This window comes from Vombatus ursinus, unplaced genomic scaffold (assembly GCF_900497805.2).
Source record: "Vombatus ursinus unplaced genomic scaffold, bare-nosed wombat genome assembly UNPS02014863.1, whole genome shotgun sequence".
Taxonomy (NCBI): domain Eukaryota; kingdom Metazoa; phylum Chordata; class Mammalia; order Diprotodontia; family Vombatidae; genus Vombatus; species Vombatus ursinus.
The window spans coordinates 40,941,724-40,961,530 of NW_020954641.1; the positions used below are offsets into that span (position 1 = coordinate 40,941,724).

At 41.0% G+C, this 19,807-nt stretch overlaps 2 protein-coding genes across 10 annotated transcripts in view; both read right to left on the bottom strand.

Annotated features, from left to right (window-relative positions):
• LOC114027750 (protocadherin gamma-C5-like) overlaps positions 1–19,807 on the bottom strand; it is a 115,778-nt gene that overhangs the window by 60,249 nt on the left and 35,722 nt on the right. Inside the window, exons 1-2 of one of the 9 annotated variants that reach the window (XM_027841874.1) lie at positions 13,105–13,335; positions 10,882–11,730 (exon numbers count right to left, since the gene is read on the bottom strand). The exons of 5 other annotated variants lie outside the window; for them this stretch is intronic. In XM_027841874.1, the coding sequence (XP_027697675.1) occupies positions 10,882–11,730; positions 13,105–13,305 (1,050 nt within the window). In that variant the 5' untranslated portion in view covers positions 13,306–13,335. Of the gene's footprint in view, positions 1–7,298; positions 9,855–10,881; positions 11,731–13,104; positions 13,336–16,593; positions 19,181–19,807 lie in introns of those variants that run through there. 3 more of the 9 variants (XM_027841870.1, XM_027841875.1, XM_027841866.1) reach the window with 3 other exon arrangements.
• On the bottom strand, positions 2–1,495 carry LOC114027567 (protocadherin gamma-B7-like; the record flags this gene model as incomplete). Its single annotated transcript, XM_027841671.1, has 1 exon — positions 2–1,495. A coding segment is annotated over exon 1 (1,302 nt), but the record flags the coding sequence as incomplete, so codon positions are not given.

Genomic DNA, 19,807 nt, shown 5'->3' on the forward strand with positions numbered 1-19,807 from the left:
TGGTGGACAGAGGAGGCTTTCCCTTGTCCGAGGCAGTGACTGTAATGTTGTACTGTGGGGTCTGCTCGCGGTCCAGGGGCCCATCTGTCAGCAGCTTGTAGTAGTTCCTGGAAGAAGATTCTAGTCTGAAAGGGGCATTTTCTTCTACGTGGCACGTGACCTCCCCATTGACGCCAGAATCCAGATCCTCTATTTTGAACAGGGCAATCACCGTTCCTTGCACAGCATCCTCTGCAATGGTGCTGGACACAGAAGTAAACGTCACTTCCGGCTGGTTGTCATTTTCATCTAGAATTTTAAGTATAACTTTGCATTCAGCAGCCATACCACCCCCGTCCCTTGCTCCTACACTCAGTATATAATTCTCAGTGTCTTCGAAGTCTAGATGCCCTTGAGTTCTAATTTCTCCATTTTTATGATCCAAGTAAAAGATGTTAAGGGCATTATCCGCTGTGGTTTTAAAGAAATAGGTGATTTCCGCATTGATTCCTTCATCCTTGTCGGTGGCCATTACCCTTAGCACTGAGGAGCCCGGGGGCAGGCTCTCTGGAAGACTGACTTTATAGAAGTCCTGGCTGAAGACTGGTGGATTATCATTCGCATCAGTGACATTGATCTTGATCTGAGCGGTGCCGCTTAGAACCGGGTTGCCTCCATCCACAGCCACCAGAACTAAGTGATGAGAACTCTGCTTTTCCCGGTCCAGAGGCTTCTCCATTACTAGCTCTGGATATTTCCTACCATCGGGGCTCTCCTTTACAACCATAGAGAAATGTTCATTAGGGCTAAGTTGGTAACTTTGCAGGGAATTGACACCCACATCTGGATCTACAGCAGATTCTAGCCCAAACCGAGAACCCTTGAGGGCCAATTCATTGATCTGTAAATTGATGATATTTTGAGGAAAATGAGGTGGATTGTCATTAATATCTTGTATGACCATGATTACATGAAAAACATTTAAGGGATTTTCAGCTACAGTTTCTAACGTCAGGGTACACACAGACTTCTGTCCGCACAAATGCTCCCTGTCTATTCTGTCGCTAACAAGTAATTCCCCGCTCTGAATGCTTACAGCAAAATGCTGCTTCTTTCCATTAACTCTCAGCTTCCGAGCCGGCAAGTCCCGCACATCCAGTCCCAGATCCTTGGCGAGATTCCCCACCACCGACCCTTTCTCCATTTCCTCAGGAATTGAGTAGCTGATGTGCTCAGAAAGCACCCGGCAGAACAAAGAAGCAAAGAAAGGATATAGTACTTGCCATCTCAGGACCTGACCCCGGGGTACTGCTTTCCTTCCCATATCTTTGGTTTCTGTGGCAAGATTAAGGCTTGGTCTCGAGAATCCGCCTTGTATATCTCCCTTAGTTCTTAAGAGTCCTCCAGGAACAGTATGCAGTGCCCTTAATCTGTGTTTTTGGTGAATCCGGGAGGTCTGGGACAGTATCGATGGAGCAGCAAGTCTAAATAGGTGCCGGGTATCCTGTGTGATGTGATCCTGTATGGCTCCGCAGGAAAACTACCCTGCAGTAAACCGGCTCCAGTTCTTTCTCGCTCGGTATTGGCCGACAGCGGCGCTCGGAGTCTAATCTAGCAAACTGCAAGAAGAAACTCATCTTCCAAATGTTTGATTAGAAATAGTATCCAGTCCCCTGAACAGAAGCAAGAGAATCTTCAAACTTTGTAACCGTGGAGTTGGTCGTTTTTGGCTGTCAGTTTTTCAGGTGATGAGAGTAAGTAATAAGTGATTTTCATAAAGAATAGAACAAATAGCAATGGGGGGGAAAGGTGTAGTTGTTAATTGAAAGACATCTTTCTATTTTATGTTATTAAAATACTTCCATATACTGAAAGAATATCACATTATTATGTATTTGGCATCGGTTACTGGGAAGTCATATAATATATAAATGAATAGTTTCCCCACCTGTTTAAAGGAATAATTTATTTATTACGTTGTTGTTGTTCAGTCATGTCTGACTCTTCCTGATGTCAATTTTGGGGTTTTCTTGGCAAAGATATTGGACAGCTTTGCCATTTCCTTTTCCAGTTCATTTTTTACAGATAAGAAACTAAGGCAAATAGGGTTAAATGATTTGTCCAGGGTCACACAACTAGTAAGTGTCTGAGGACAGATTTGAACTCATGGAGGTGAGTTTTCCTAATTCCAAGCCCAGTTTTGTATCCACTGAGCCACCTAGTTGCCCTTATTTAATACTACTAACAACATTTCAAAGAGTATCTTTCTTATGTTTAATATAAGCCCCTAAATGTAGCCTTCAAGTGCATCCTACAACTGCATATACCTCCCATTTCAATCAAATTTATACTTCATATTTTCTAAGATCTTTGCCCTACCTCTCCTATTTGTATAGGACCTAATAATAGTTTTCCGTGTTGGTCACAACAAATGCCTTCAATTATATAACAGCTCAGAGACAAGTCCTTTTTCATTAAAAAAATTCCTTAATTCCACCCAGTAGCAAGCAAAATCTCTTTCCATTTCTCCCTCAAATATTCTAGTATAGATTTTGTTCTTCCTCACTCCCTCCCTCTCCCTTCCATCTTTTCTCTTTCCCTTTCCCCCCCTCTATCTATATGTTTGTGACTTTTTCCTCCTCATTTGATTGGCATTGTCTTCAGCCCCACATTGCTACACATGCTACACATGCATTTATCCTGAATACTTTTCATTGACTTCTTTTAGTCTTATTGATACTTTTTATTTTTTAATATGGGGTTTATTTCTATTCTTCATTGACTTTCATCTAAGTCTAAAACAAGCAAAGTAAAATTTAAATCAAAAGCCACTGTTTCAGGAATTAATGGAAAGAATTCTATCCCACCATTCATGAACAGAGAGAATAGAGCCAGGGCAGAGGATGATATTGATTTATCTGTATATTGGAATTGGATCAATTTCTGAATTCACTAGATAATGATACACCTTTCTTCATGATAGCTTCTAGAAACCCGTTAGATTTTTCAAAACCACATGGAGATTTCAAGCTTCTTTCTGTTTTCACAATAACTGTGGTGAAGTGACAGAAATAGGGACAGAGAATACGAAGAATTATAGCTTTTGAGTTATTCATGAATACTAACTTGACTGTTAATACTTAAAATGTGGGGTTCTTTGTCCATTGACCAAAGAGTTGATTACTGTGAGAACTGAATTGAACCACTAATAATATTCTTGCCACTAATCAAAAATTGAAATTAAGTTGTGACTAAATGGAAAAATGTCTCAAGGATTCTTCTTGGAAAAGCAAATAAAGGAGTTTGAAAAGTAAGTTTCATCTTGAGTCCAAGGAAAGTTAGAAACATAATTTATCCCATCCTCTTGCAATGCTCCTTATGAGCATGAAAAAAAAGGACACCATGAAGATAATTGCTGTTTAAGTACCAATATTTGCCACCAAGAATGAAGACTCAGAGAAATTCTATGAAAAATTTCATTAGTTCCTCTACTAAGACCATTGTATATGCTCACATTCAATGACTTCAATACAACGGTGAGCACTGGAGAGGATGGAGGAAAAATTGAAAATCTATTTTATATTTATAAAATGAAAGATCAAAAGCTTGGAGGCCACTCAGAAGACTCATTCCCATAGATCATTAATATTTTTTCAGAGAGACAAAAGGAGCTGAACATGTTAAACATGAGCAACATTACAAAAATAAAATAGACAATGTATTTATAAAAGGTTACAGATGTAATACAGAAGTATCTGTATGCAATCAAACCACTGATTAGTTATGAAAAACGAAAATCAACATCAGATTAGGAGAAAGCATAATGATGAGGAAATGACCGCTTACAATCAGAAGAGCTTCAACTCAACCTATTACAAATAGCCATTTGTGCTCCCCACAATGGAAATAGAAAAAAAAGACAAAGATATTATCACTCTCTCCTGCAAAATTTAACTAACTCCCCACAACTGGGTGTCCTGAAGAATCTCCAAACTATCTAAGTCAGGATCCACTTGATCTCCTTGCCAAATGAAGAGAGATCCTCACAAAGGGCAACAATAATTTAAAATACAAATTGAATTGTAAAACACAATGGAGAGGGAGCATCAAGGGAAATGAGTCAGGGAAACACAGTGGAGAAGGATAGGAGAAGATGCCATAAAACTAAAAACTGTGAAGGGGAAAACTAACCTACAGAAAATTTGGCATGAATCCCAACTAAACTACATCACCTCAAGGACATTCACAGATGAAATGACAATGGATAGGCAGAAAATGGCATTGATTTTTCATCGCTTTTATAACTTTTATCATCAATAATTGTGAACTATCACATTTTTACTCCATCCATTCAGTCCTCAAAGGAAGAAAAATGGCACCTAAGAAGACACTTGAAGTCGAGTGGCTGAACCAGACCAAGCAGAAACAGAGGAAATCCCAAACAATTTGGTAGAGGCATCATTTTACAAGATATCTCAGGAAGGGAAAGATATAAAAAAATTGAAAAAAAAACTTTGCATGCCAATAATTACTAACTCAGATTTCTACTTTCTTATGTTCATAAAGTCTTTATGAATATGATATACATGAAAGGTATGGAAATATGAGATGTGAAAAAAAGGCTTTCCACAATATCATTTAGCATATTTTAATCAGAACATATTTTAATAATCACATATATACATGAATGGTGCACACAATACAAAGATCTCTCTCTCTCTGTCTCTCTCTCTCTGTATTTGTGTGTGTGTGTGTGTGTGTAAATTTTGTTCTACTGAGCCAAGAGCATTTGTTTCAGCAGAATAAAACTCAGCCTCAAAAATTTTCTTTCAACAAAGTGTCTCTCATTTGTATGCTAAGGTTTCTTGATAAAAGCAATCATTGATACAAAATAGGCTTGCTTTTAAAGATGCTCTGATTAAAAATGTCAAGAGATATATAATACAGGGAGAAATATATTTAACAAAGGTGTTTGTATGATCATGGAGGATATTCTGCACAAAATTCAAGAGGGAGAGAGATTCTCTACAGGTGCTGCTACTTGTAGATGATATTGTGCTGGATGCATCAAGTACCAGAACATCACTGGGACTTCTCAGTGAAATCTATAAGTACTCCAAAGAGAGAGGCTTAACAATCCATATGTAAATGGGTGGAAAAAAATGCCTCCTCTCCGACCCCCCCCCCCAGACTATGACATACAGTTTGAGGTAGAACATCAACACATTCACTGCAGATAGACAACGAGTTGGAAGAGAGAATGTTGAATTTCATTTAGGAAATAGAAAAGTCCTTTTAATGGCCTAAACTTCACCTTAGCACAAAAATCCATCTAAAAATAAACAAAAACCTTACAAATGTTCCTCACTGATGGTATATGTTTGTGAATTCTAGAAAACCATATGTACTGAAAAAAATTATGTTGTAGGTAACTTTTCACAAAAGTCAATGAAGAAACGTATGGTGGTTTCAAGTAGATAGAAGCAGAATTTCCAGTATTTCCTATATGCAAAACGTGGTGTAAGGCATACCATTCAGAAAATGTATAGTTGGATGTGAAGTGAGAATGAGGGATAAGAGATGGAAAATCTGAATGACAATCTGGTAAGCACAAAATGTAAAAAAAAAAAATCTAGAGAAAGACCTCTACCACATTGATTCTCATTGGAAAATCTTTGGAAAATATAGACACAAGTTGGACAAGATGAGACAAAAATGGTCTGCAATCAGTACTGACAGAGATTGTCCAAATAGATGATTTCACAGAAGCCATTAAAGTATATAAGATATAAAGTGGATTTTAGAAGATATGTTGTTTATTTGTCACTAAAATTTATTATTATAAGGCATCTTTGAGGCTTCCATAAAAAATAAAGATCTCTTTTTATCTCAAAAGAATCAGATTATCTCACTATGTATGCACAGGACTCAAAACAAATTTAGGAGTAAGAAACAGTAGGGAAAATTGACTACATAAGCTTGAAAACCCAAGTCAATAACAGATGAATCATTCAACTATTCAAAAAGACATTCCCTAAAGCAATACAGAGTCCAAATCTAACCAACAGTCATTAGTAAGGTCACATGGCTTCTGCAATAAGGAATCCCTATAAGGAACATGTAAATCAGCATGAAGCATTTAACCATTTTAAGGAGAGGGGTTGGATCTTCGATGTCATTGATATAGAGAATTCTCATTGAAGAAGCTCATTGTACTAATGCTGGACTGAAAGCTTCTTTGCAATTTATAGTTTTATAGAGAAGCCTAGAACACTGAGAGGTTAAATGACTTGGTCAGAATCGGGTAGTCCATATGTGTCAGAGATAGAACTTGAAACCTCATCTTTCTCCATCCACCACACTGCTATAAACTGCCATCTATGATAGGCTAAACTTTCAAACTGAATTCTGGACAACATTTCCACCCAAACAAATATCCCAAGTGTTAGTACTTTATCAAACAAACACACAAAATGCCAAGACCATTTATAAACAAAGGAAAAGAATCAATAGAAGTCAACTGAGATAAGTCATATTCAAGTTCTTCAAAACAGTTCAATGACTTGCTTTTCTTGAAACTAAATGTAGAAATTTAGAGAGAAATCTGTGACAATGTCTATATAAAACTTACATCCCTTGTTACCCATCCCCCAGAGCCAATATAATGGAAAAAGTCAATCAATTAAGTGGTAAAGCCAGTCAATTAAATTGTTTTGAATGATATGGATGAAAATTATACTGCACCGAATGTCTATTGATTCCAACCAGACTACAATATTTTTTCATGTGCTTTGTTAAATATTTACTGTGTTTGTTGGAAAGACACACTATTAATAGTGGTACAGTAGAATATAAATGATATTGATGGTGTAGCATACCTACAAGCTCAAAGAAGTTAGTGTGGAACTGGGCTTATGTCAGGGAGAAAGACCACTTCTCAATTACCATTATACATTCTTGGCTAATGTCAGCAGGTCAAGAAATACAAAATTAAAAAAAAAATCTATTGATGATGCACAGTTGGAAATAGGTTATATCTAATCAAGAGAAAATTATGTCAGGAAAGAAAAACAAGTGTATTGCTACATACTTTTTCTATGGATTCAAAAGTTAGTAAACTGTTCAGGTAAACAAAAACAAGTGAAAAATCCAACTATCTTTAAATTAAGGAACAAGGTAAATAAAAATATATGGTCTCATTAAGCACTTTTAAAAATATTATTCTGATAGGCATACTCTGCATATTACCAGACTACTTAGTCAAGGAGGCAAAAAGGAAAAAAAAAGAAAGAAAGAAAAAGAAAAGAAAAGAAACTCACCTGGAGACAGGTCTGATTATTTTGGACTAAAACTGTACCAGGCATACAATCTGATACCAACAGAGAGTCCTTTTTCTCACAACTCTCTTGACTAATTAAAGTATCTGCATAGTTGGGCTGAGGAAAGAGCATCTGGCTCTTTTGAGAATCCATGGTGAGGGAAACCTCATGGGAGTAAGTCTTGAGGTGAGCTCTAACTCCATCAATGCCTACAAATTGTGAAGCAGGGACTCCAGCAAAATGTCCATTGGCTGATTCCAACAGTTTGGAAATCCTCCACTTTTGAAGCCTGAGTGCCAGTAACACTATAATGAATATAAAGAAAAGGCCGGAAACAGTAGCCACAGAAATGACCAAGTAGAGTGTGAGACTTGAGTCCTGTTGGTCCTCAGAGGCCTTCAGGTTGCTAAGGTCTGAGAGGATTTCTGGGATGCTGTCAGCCACAGCCACTGTGACACTGACTGTTGCAGATAAGGGGGGTTCCCCATTGTCAGTGACTGCCACCACTAGACTCTGCTTGAGGGAGTCTTTGTCATGGAAAGCCCGAGCTGTCCTGATTTCACCTGTGTTCAGGCCCAAGGAGAAGAGCCCTGGATCTGAGGCCTTGAGCAGGCGATAGGACAGCCAGGCGTTCTGGCCAGAGTCTCCATCCACTGCCACGACCTTGGTCACCAGGTAGCCTGGCTCTGCAGAGCGAGGAGCCAACTCCACTCCTGTGGAGCCATCTGTTGGGAAGGTAGGGTACAGGATTTCGGGGGCGTTGTCATTCTGATCTAGGATGAACAGAGTCAGAGACACGTTGCTGCTTAGAGGAGGGTTCCCAGAGTCCTGGGCAATTACTCGTAGTTGCATGTCCTGGAACTGTTCATAATCGAAGGAGTGCAGAGCATAGAGGACACCAGTCTCAGAGTTAATGGAGACATAGGAGGAGAGAGGAGTCCCGTGAATGGTATCTTCCTCAATATAGTAAGTGATGTGGGCATTTTCCCCACTGTCCAGGTCACTAGCTGTCACTGAATAAATGGAAGAAGCTCTAGGATTGTTTTCACGTATATAGGCAGAGTAGGATGTCTGGAGGAAGGTCGGAGGGTTGTCATTGCTGTCTGCCACATGCAGGAAAATGTGGGTGCTTGTAGACAACTGTGGAATCCCTCCATCCGTAGCTGTCACGGTGATATTGTACTCAGAGATCTGCTCCCGGTCTAGGGCTCTGACTGTCATCAAACGGTAATAATTTCCGTAGGATTTTTCTAATTTAAAGGGTAGATGTTCGGGAATGGAACATATGACTCGACCATTGTCCCCTGAGTCTCGATCATGAACATTTAAAAGAGCAATCACGGTGTCAGGAGGTGAGTGTTCCGGCACCGAGCTGATTAAAGAAGCGACAATAACCTCTGGGGCGTTGTCATTCACATCCAGAACTGTAACCTGCACTTTCGCTCTGGTTAGGAGACCACCACCGTCCTGCCCTTGAATTTCCATTTCATAGACTGCAGACTCTTCAAAGTCCAGGGTTTCTTGAGTAAAGAGCTGCGCTGTGTGGGAATCCAGATGGAAAATCTCGGAAGCTTCGTCTTTGAAGTATCTGACTGAATATGTCACTTCCCCATTGGCTCCCTCATCTGGGTCGGTGGCGTTGACTATGAGCAGCAGCGTCCCCTTGGGCACGTTCTCAGGAACACTCACGCTGTATTCCGACTGAGGGAACGCTGGCGGGTTGTCGTTTATATCAAGAACAGACACGCGTATTCGCACTGTTCCTGATCTGACAGGGTCTCCCCCGTCCGTGGCCGTGAGGGTGAGGTAATGGACAGGTTCCTCCTCCCTGTCTAGGGCCCTCTCCAGCACCAGCTCCGGATACTTGGCCCCATCAGCTCTGCTTTGCACGTGCAGAGAGAAATGATGGTTTGGGCTGAGCTGGTAGTTCTGGAGGGAATTCATTTCCAAATCTGGATCCCTAGCATTCGGAAGTGGAAAAGTCGTCCCCACTGCTGCGTTCTCGCTGATTTTTATTTCCACTTCATCTGCCCGGAAGCGAGGAGCATGGTCATTAATATCCATCACTTCTACTTCTACTCCGTAAATGTTTATTTTGTCGTCCATTAGAATCTCAACATTTAAAAGGCACTTTGGGGTCCCGGGGCAAAGCTCTTCCCTGTCTATTCTGTCCGCAGTCACTAAGAGGCTGCTCCTAACATTCAGAGCGAAAGGCTGCGTCTTACCTCTGGAGATGATGCGGGCGCCGCTCTCCAAAAGCTTCCGAGGCTCCAACCCCAGGTCCTTGGCCACATCTCCCACAAAAGAACCTTTTTGCATTTCCTCCCATACAGAATAACGAATCTGCCCAGCCCCGGTTTTCCACAGCATCGCCAGGAGAAAACAAAGGAGGATTCGGCCCCAACAGTCCTGACGCCTCCTAGCAGCCTGGGCCATTGCTGTCCTACAGCGAAATTGGCTTTGTCTTGGTTCCTTTATGTTCTGGGTTATCTGCATTGGCAAATCAAATCGCCGGCTCAGGGAGCTTCCCAGTTCAACCTCTAATCAGTCCCAACCTAGTGTGTGTCTAATCTGCTAGCGTTTTCTCTTGTAGGAGTGGCCAAGATCCTGATGGATCTCTCTCACATTTCTCCTCCTGATTGGTGAACAGCGGCGCTCAGAGTCCTAACCAATTACTACACCCTTTTAGGAAAATTGGATAGGTTCTTACACATTAAAGTTGTATATATTTCTCTTCTGTGCTTTGATATATATTTGTAGGTCTGGTTCCGGTGTCCTTTGATGTTTCTCTCTGACAGTAACTACAACCCCCTCATCTCAAATCATAGCCTGCATTTCACTTATGCCTATATAAATCTATCTCATGATTTAAAACTCCACCAAAGGTTTCTTTCATTCAAAATAAGCACTTGGGATCCTGAAATTTCATTGTTAGGGAATTTAACAAAAAAAAATTCATCTCTTTCATATGTATTTTTCCCATTGTCATTTTTGATATCTGAAAACCCAATCCCCCACATTAAAAAAAGGAAATGATGCTGTGTTAATAATTCTCTGAGTGAAATTGCATCAATTGAGCTAAAATGTAGTTACTAGTCTGTTAGATTCAGAAATGTTGTGATTTCCCATATCAAGACCAATACTAAATAGTCACAAACCAGATAATTAAACATGCAAAGGTAATACTTGTGGGCAGAGAAGTGATAGGATGGGTTATCAAATGATCCCTAAAACTACAAGTTCACCACTACTGCTGAGGATGTACATACTTTCGAAAAACAACAGTGGAAGTAACATTTACCCACATTTGTTAAAAAGCAAATGGAAGGGGTGGGGGAGGCAAGTGGTAACCACGACTAGTCCTAGAGGATCACATTTTTCTCATGCACAAAACCATCCACATGGCTTCACATGTATTTGACCTAATTGACATTTTGGAATCATTATTTTGTTAGTGCAAAATTATACCAGATAATTAAAAATAAAGCAATCTAAGAGGTAAAGAATGATGCAGTTATAAATATAATTTGAAAGGGCATTGATAACATTTCATACACAAAACATTATAAAGTAAATAACCCACCTGTGCAAAAGTATTGCTATGAGAACTGACATCACCATTTAATCCATTGATTAGCATAGAAGAAACATCTGTGTTGAAAATATCACGAGCTGGAGGACATTGATCAGCTGATTTCAAGTAATTAAACTCTGTGTTTCCTGTGTGTGATGACACACACAAATTGTAGGAATAAGGCAATGTACCTTCACTGTAGTTTGGGGGAACGTTTGGCCCAGACTTAGAGCAAAGATCCACTTGGAAACAGCCCCATCCTTTAGGACGAGAGGATCTCCGAAGGCGAAGGGCAATGGCCAGTGTCATTGTTATGAGGAACAGCATAGATATTAGGGCTAGAGCCACTATCAAGTAAAACTGTAATTCAGACTGGGAGTTTGAGAGAGCCGGGTGCTTCTCCTTCATCTCAGGCAGCGCCTCTTGTAGGCTGTCTGCAAAGACCAGGTGCAGAGCCACAGTGGCAGACAGAGGGGGCTGGCCTCCGTCTTGCACGGAGACCAGCAGGCGGTGCCTGGCTGCATCTCGGTCAGTCAAGGCTCGTGATGTCCTGACTTCGCCTGTTCGCAGCCCCAGGCTGAAAAGCCCATGATCTGTGGCTTGCAGCACATGGTAGGCCAGCCATGCGTTGTGTCCCGAATCAGCGTCCACTGCCACTACCTTTGTGACTAGGTAGCCGGGCTCCGCCAAGCGAGGGACCATGTCAAACAGGGTAGAGCTGTCGGCTCCCAGTAATGGGTAGAGGATATTCGGGGAGTTGTCATTACGGTCAACCACGAACACTTGAACAGTCACGTTGGCACTGAAGGAGGGGGAGCCAGAATCTCGGGCCTGTAGAGTCAGCTTGAAAGTTCGGACCTGTTCATAATCAAAGGAGCGCTGAGCAAAGATGTCTCCACTGTGGCTATTGACAGACACATAGGAGGACAGTGGCATCGAGGCCAGGTCACTACTGATGATGAAGTAAGACACCCGGCCATTCTCTTCTAGATCCGGGTCATAAGCTGAGACCTGGGTGATTGATGCCCCAGAGGGATTGTTCTCGGGAATGTAAGCGATGTAGTATGATTGGAAGAAAATGGGAGCATTGTCATTAATGTCAGCGATACGTAAAGTGAGGGTTTTACTAGTATACAAAGGAGGGTTTCCCTTGTCTGTGGCAATCAATGTGATATTATACTCTGGTGTCTGCTCACGGTCTAGGGCCCTGTCTGTCAGTAGTTTGTAGTAATTCTTGGGAGAGTGTTCTAGTCTGAAAGGGATGGAATTTGATTGCATATAACACGATATTTCTCCATTATCTCCAGAATCTAAGTCCCTTGTTTTAAAGAGGGCAATCACTGTTCCAGGTAGAGAGTTTTCCAGGACAGAACTGACTAGAGATGTTACTGTTATTTCAGGTGCATTGTCATTCTTGTCTTGTATGTCTATGACAACTTTACATTGTGTGGAAAGACCTCCCCCATCCTTAGCCTCTATATTCATTGTGAATCTTTTTGTGACTTCAAAATCCAGGGACCCTTTGGTTCTGATTTCACCTGTGTTTGGATCCAGGGAGAACATCTGCCGGACATTCTGGGTGATGCTGGTCAAGGAGAAGGTAATTTCTGCATTGACCCCCTCATCTTTGTCTGTGGCTGTCAAGCAAAGCACAGAGGAGCCAGGGGGTAAGTTCTCCCGAAGACTAACTCTATAGAGGCCCTGACTGAAGACTGGGGGATTATCATTGGCGTCAGTGACATTTATCCTGATTTGAGCTGTGCCACTGAGAGGGGGATCTCCCCCATCCATAGCTGTTAGGACCAAATAATGAGAACTTTGCGTTTCTCGGTCCAGAGATTTTTCCAACACTAATTCTGGGTATTTTCCGCCATCGGGATTTTCTTTTTGTTCCAATGAGAAATACTGGCCAACACTTAGATAGTAATTGTTGAGTGAGTAGATAGCTATGTCGGGATCACTGGCTGATTCAAGAATCCATCGCGCACCTGGCAAGGTGGACTCAACAATTTCTAAATTTATTTCCTTCTGACTGAACTGTGGAGCATGATCGTTAATATCCTCAATCGTTACACTGACATGAAAAATATTTAAGGGATTTTCAACCACAGCTTCCAGCTGCAGTTCACATACAGGTCTTTCCTCACATATCTCCTCCCGGTCTATTCTGTCGCTGACCAATAATTCCCCATTCTCCTTGTTCACGCTAAAGTATTCCCTCTCAGCACTCACCCGCAACTTCCGATTCGGCAAGTCCCGGACCTCCAGCCCCAGATCCTTGGTGAGGTTCCCCACCACCGACCCTTTCACCATCTCTTCGGGAATCGAGTAGCTGATATGCTCGGAAAGCGCGGGGCAGAACAAAAACGCCAAGAAGGCACAGAGTACTTGCAGTTTACGGATCTGTCTGCTCTCCGCCGGCCTCCCTCCCATCCTTCTGCTGGCTTACTTCCCGTTGTCTTTCCAGCTCTTACCTAGTAGCTGTTTGTACCACTGCCGTAATCCTCCAGAAATACGACTTTTAGCCCCAGTTATATGCCTTTGAATTGAGGGTTTCCCAGGAAAGGGTCTGTGGCGCAGCTAGAGAGAGTGAGTCTGTGCTGGTCTCCTTTCTTCAGTGTGTTTTATGACGGTGCTGGAAGTTCCGGGGAAAATCCTGCTTTCAGCTCTAATTCCGTACTGGCCAGCAGCGGCGCCCAGAGGTTCATTCCCAAATTGCAACATTATTTTGCTTCCTAGAACCAATTTTTGCAACTCAAGGACATAGTTATTTTTCTTTCTGTAAGAGCTTTGTGTTGTAAATATTCCGTGGATTTGAATTCTTTCTTGAGAATGTGCAGGAAGCACAAAAATACTGGAAATGCCATACTTAGTCTACCCATTGACCAGCCCAGTACGGCAATGACCTTAAAGACATTTTGCTGAGGAAACAGAGAAATTGGTGGAGACAGAGGGGGGAATTGCGAGAGGCGATGGATGTAGTTTCCTTGCATAACAGCCAACCACATGAAATGAGATTTTTTTTTTACTGCCAATAGCTATAATTGTTTATAACAAAGACATAATTCTTATTATTTTTTTAAAAAAATCTTTGAGTGGACATTTCCTACAATAATTGTTTTAAAAGGTGCATTTTACAAAACATTTTCAGACATTAGAATACTTTCAGATTCCCGCAGTGGTTGGGAAAAAAAAGTCAAACTGATTATGATGATCATTCTCATCAATGATAATCCAGTTGAAAGAATTTGTGAGTCAGTTTCATTGCTTCTTTTCAAATCTGCCCTTAACAACAGTATTTTAAAAGGGAACAACTGCACAGAATAAGCTACATCTATTTACTTAAATGGGCATTTTTGCTTCATCTTTGCTCTAATGTTAATGCTTTTTTTCTTAACAATCCCAGAAGACACCCAGCACTTCCCTAGTTGTTGAAGAGATATTTACCTTAATTCAAACACTTAGAGAACTCATTTTCGTTCCTATATTTAGGATTGGGAGAATTGTATTGGAAACTGCAGAGTGGGAAGAATCACTATCTTGAACTCCTTCTTTAGGGGTGTGCCTGAATTTGTATTGAGGAATAATTAACTATATAAAAAAAGAATTGAGGAACATTTAAGTCTCCTACAAATTCAGCATTTGGCATTCTGAATTATGAAATCAGAGTCTTGAAGGAAATCCGGAGGAAGATGCTTTGCTTACCAGGTATTATTATGAATTTCAAAGTCAAAGCATAATTGGAAGAAGTGCAGAAATGGGCAAGACTTAAGAAGTTCAGTGTTGTAAAGGGTGATGTAAGTAAATTAGAGAAGCATGGAAAAATGTGCCTGTCAGATGAATAGATAAGGGAAGAGTTTATAACCAAACTAGATAGAGAAGATCATGAGAAGTAAGATGGATAATTTCAAGCACATGAAAATAAAAAGGTTTTGTACAAAGAAAACCAATGCAGCCACAACTAGAAGGAAAATAGGTAACAGGAAAAAATTTACAGCAAGTTTCTTTGATAAAGGCCTCATTTCTCAAATATATAGAGAATCAAGCCAAATTTATGAAATAGGAGCCATTCCCCAATTGATAAATGACCAAAGGATATGAAAGGCAGTTTTCAGAAGAAGAAATCAAAGTTATAAGTAGTCACATAAAATGTTCTTAATCACCATTGATTAGAGAAAAGTATAAACATTTTTGAGATGCTTTCATACCTATCATATTGGCTAACATGACAGAAAAGGAAAATGACATGCCAGAAAGGATGTGGAAAAATTAGAACACTATTGCACCATTGGTGGAGTTGTGAACTAGTCTAACCATTCTGGAAAACAATTTGGAACTCTGCCCAAAGAGCTATAAAACTATGCATGCCCTTTGACCCAGCAAGGCCACTACTAGGTATGTACCCCAAAGAGATCCAAGAAAAGGGGAAAAATCTGAGAAGACTTATATGAATCTATGAAAAGTGAAATGAGTATAACCAGCAGGATAAAGTACATGTTAACAACGATGTTGTAATAAGAATCAACTGTGAAAGACTTAGCTACTCCGATGAAAACAATGTTTCAGGACAATTCCAAAGCACCCATGGTGAAATACGTATGTGTATGTGTGAGTGTGTGTGTGTGTGTGTGTGTGTGTGTATACATATATATGTTATCTATCTTTAGAGAGAGAAGCAATGGACTCTGAGTGCAGATGGAAGCATAGTTTTAAAACTTTCTTTACTTTTCTGGTTTTTGCATTGTGTTTTCTTTTGCAACATGGCTAATGTGGAAATGTTTTTCATGACTTCACATGTAAATGGATTACATATTGCTTGCCTTCTCAAAGAATCAGGGGAGAGAGGGAGAAAATCTGGAACTCAAAAATGAATGTTGAAATTTTTTTTACATGTGATTTGGAAATATTTAATGAAATAAATAAAAATGTTTTTAATTAAAAGAAGCTCCATGATGAACTTCTTTAATTATAGGCCAATTCCATAAGTTCCCTGTTTTTAAATAGAATATTTTAAAAGTCGTTATTTGATGATGAATCCACTATCCAATCCTTAGTAAGGTGCAAGTTACAAGTTTTACTAGAAACATGTTTTACTCTAGCGCATTTATACTATTCCATCAACTCTCCCTTCTGAACAACAAACTACAAGAGAGGCCAGATTTGCCATATAGGGATAACAAATTTCACGAGGGCAATAGAATACACTAAATGAGACCCTTGACGTCCCTTGCCCAGGAGCAAGACTGAGTTGCTCAGAAGAGGGTGAGTTTTCCCAGAGCCCAGGAGAGAAGTAACTGATAGCTAAAACATCAAAATCTGTAATCTTCTACAAAGATTTTTCAGACTAAGACAATAAACTTATTGAACCAGCCCACTCCTTCCCCCCCAAAAAAGTCAGTCTAGTGCTAACCTTGGACCTTCTTTTGCAAGTTTATAGCCAAGCAGAAAGAATCAATTGTCTGCACAAATATAACAGTTCATATTTAAAAAGCAGTACAAATATGAAAGGCATCACCCAGAGTAGAATAACAAATATTGCATTAATTATTAGCTTAATGATGACAAATAAAAGAATGTGATGTTTTAGTAACCAAGCTATGATCAAACAAAAATAAATAAAAATTTCATAAGTGAGTTATTCCACTTTCTTTGTAGGAAACTGAAAACCAAACATAATAATGAAGAAATAAGAAAATTATTGATAACATTAAAGAAACTCACGGAAATGAGAGCAGGATCTCTGGCAGAAAACCTTGAATCCTCTGGTATTAACAAGGGCTCCTTTTTCTCACAACTCTGCTGACTAATTAAAGTATCTGCATAATTGGGCTGGGGAAAAAGCAATTGGCTCTTCCTAGAATCCATGGTGAGGGAAACCTCATGGGAATAAGTTTGGAGAAAAGCCTGGACCCCATCAAGGCCCACAAATTGGGAGGGTGGGATGTTCCCTAATTGGCTACTGGCGGACTGTAACAGTTGTGAATTTCGCCAGCGTCTTAACTTGATCACCAGTAAGACAATGATGAAGACAAAGAACAGAGAAGACATCGCTGCCACTGCAATGACAAGATAAAGAGTGAGACTTGCATCTTCCAGTTGCACTGCAGTCTTCAGATTGCTGAGATCTGAGAGGATCTCAGGGATTCTGTCAGCCACAACTACTGTGACACTGATAGTGGCAGATAGAGGCGGTTCCCCATTGTCCATAACTGCTATCACCAGACTTTGCTTGAGAGCATCTTTGTCCAGGAAGGCCCTGGTTGTCCTGATCTCCCCTGTGTGCAGACCCACGGAGAAAAGCCCAGGCTCTGTGGCCTTCTGCAGACGGTAGGATAGCCAGGCATTCTGGCCAGAGTCTCCATCTACAGCCACAACCTTGGTCACCAGATATCCTGGTTCTGCAGAGCGAGGAGCCAACTCCACTCCTGTGGAACCATCTGTTGGAAAGGTAGGGTACAAGATTTCTGGGGCATTGTCATTCTGATCCAGGATGAACAGAGTCAGAGACACATTGCTACTGAGAGGTGGGTCTCCCCCGTCCTTGGCTGTTACTTGAAGCTGCAAATCCCGGAATTGTTCGTAATCAAAAGAGCGCAGAGCATAGAGGACTCCAGTCTCAGAGTTAATAGAGATGTAGGAGGAGAGAGAGGTCCCATGGAGAATGTAGTCCGAAATGGTGTAAGTGAGCCTGGCGTTCTCTTCAGTGTCAGGGTCACTAGCAGTTACTGAATAAATAGAAGAGCCTCTTGCGTTATTTTCTGGGATGTAGGCAGAATAGGATACCTGACCAAAGCTGGGAGGGTTGTCGTTGGTGTCTTCTATTCGTAGGGGAATGTAAGTGTCTGTAGACAGCAGTGGAGTTCCTTGGTCTGTGGCTGTAACTGTGACATTATACATGGATATCTGTTCCCGGTCTAGGGTTCTGTCAATTGCCAAACTGTAATAATTTGCATAGGATTTTTCTAACTTAAAAGGTAGGTGACCCAGGATGGAACACGTGACGTGACCATTATCCCCGGAGTCTCTGTCATTCACCTTTAAAAGGGCAATCACAGTTCCCGGAAGTGAGTTTTCGGGGACTGAATTGACGAAAGAAGTGACTGTCACCTCTGGAGCATTGTCGTTCACGTCTAGAACTCTGACCAACACCTTTGTACTAGTCAGAAGACCACCACCATCCTCCGCTTGAATTTCCATTTCATAGATTTGCGATTCTTCATAGTCCAGTGATTCTACAAGTAATAGTTCTCCAGTCTGGGAATCCAGCCGGAAAATTTCTGAAGCTTTGTCATCGATGTTCCAAAAAGAATAGGTCACTTCCCCGTTGACTCCCTCATCCGAATCCGTAGCGTTCATCCGGAGAAGCAGCGTCCCCTTGGGCACGTTCTCCGGGACACCCACGCTGTACTCTGACTGAGTGAACACAGGGGCGTTGTCGTTCGAGTCTAGGACCAGCACGCTGATTCGAGCAGTGCCTGAGAGGCCTGGATCTCCCCCATCCGAGGCCTTGAGGATGAGGCGGTGAACAGATTCCTCCTCCCGGTCCAGGGCCCGTTCCAACACCAGTTCCGGGTACTTGACTCCATCTATCCCTCTTCGTACATTCAGCGAGAAGTGATTGTTCTGACTCAGCTGGTAGCTCTGGAGGGAATTTACCCCTACGTCTGGATCCCTCGCACTGGGAAGCCCAAAACGTATACCCGGGGCTGCATTTTCATTAATTTTTATTTCTACTTCATCTGTCCGGAAGCGTGGAGCATTATCATTAATGTCAGTCACTTCTACTTCAATGCCATAAATTTTCACCTTGCCCTCCATTAAAAGCTCCACATTTAAAAGACAGATGGAAATCCCAAGACAAATTTTCTCCCTGTCTATTCTGTCCGCGGTGACTAAACTGCCGCTTCTATCACTGAGAGTAAAATGCTGCTTACCTCCGGAGACTATGCGGGCTCCGAGCTCCGATAGTTTGCGGGGCTCTAGTCCCAGGTCCTTGGCGATGTCACCCACGAAAGAGCCTTTCTCCATCTCCTCAGGAATCGAGTAATGGATCTGCAGGGCCGCGGTCTCCCACAGCGATCCCAGAAGACAGCAAAGCAGGATTCGCCCTCTGCACACACAAAGTCTCTGCAGAGAGATCATCACTGCATCCGCAGCTGAGCTGTTTGGATTTCTTATCTTTCAAGTTATCTCTGGACTTGTTCTTATTTCCTCAAGACGTCGGGATTATTGTCATTTACTGGCAGAATCCTAAATGCTCCAAGGCTTTTGATATGAGTCTCCGTGAAAATCAGGAATAAGCGTTTCTGATCTGGGGTTCTTTGTATTGTGGGAGAAAGGACGGGCTAGATAGAGTGATCTCACAGTGCCTTTCTCCTCCTGATTGGTGAACAGCGGCGCCCAGAGCCTCAATCTGTTACTGCATCCTCTTAGGCAAACGATAGATTACCAAAATATTAATACGGTATATGACTTTCTTGTTTTTGTCTGACATGCATTTCTTTACACGGAAGGAAAGCTGATCGGCCAAAAATGAAGTTTTCATTTAGTTACGCAAATATAAATGCTCCTTGTAGCTTCTAATTACAATTACTTTTTACTGTTACACACTTGAAATACCAGGGTTTCATTACTAAGAATTCTTATAAAATGAAAAAAAAATCATCAAAAAAGTACCTTAACTGCATTAAAAATGTATTTATATGGGAGTGAATTTTCATCTCCAAAAAAGTCCAACTTCTGTTTTCTTATTTTACTTTAAAGAAAACATTTCCCTAATGATTTGCTGTTTGAAGTTTCACTTAATTAGCCAAAAAAGTCGAAGTGGATTCTATCAGAACCAGAATATTTTGACTTCTCATTAAAAAAACTAGTCTATAGCAAGACAATAACTTTAATAAAGCAAGTAACATTTTTGATAATTCTCAAGAGCAAG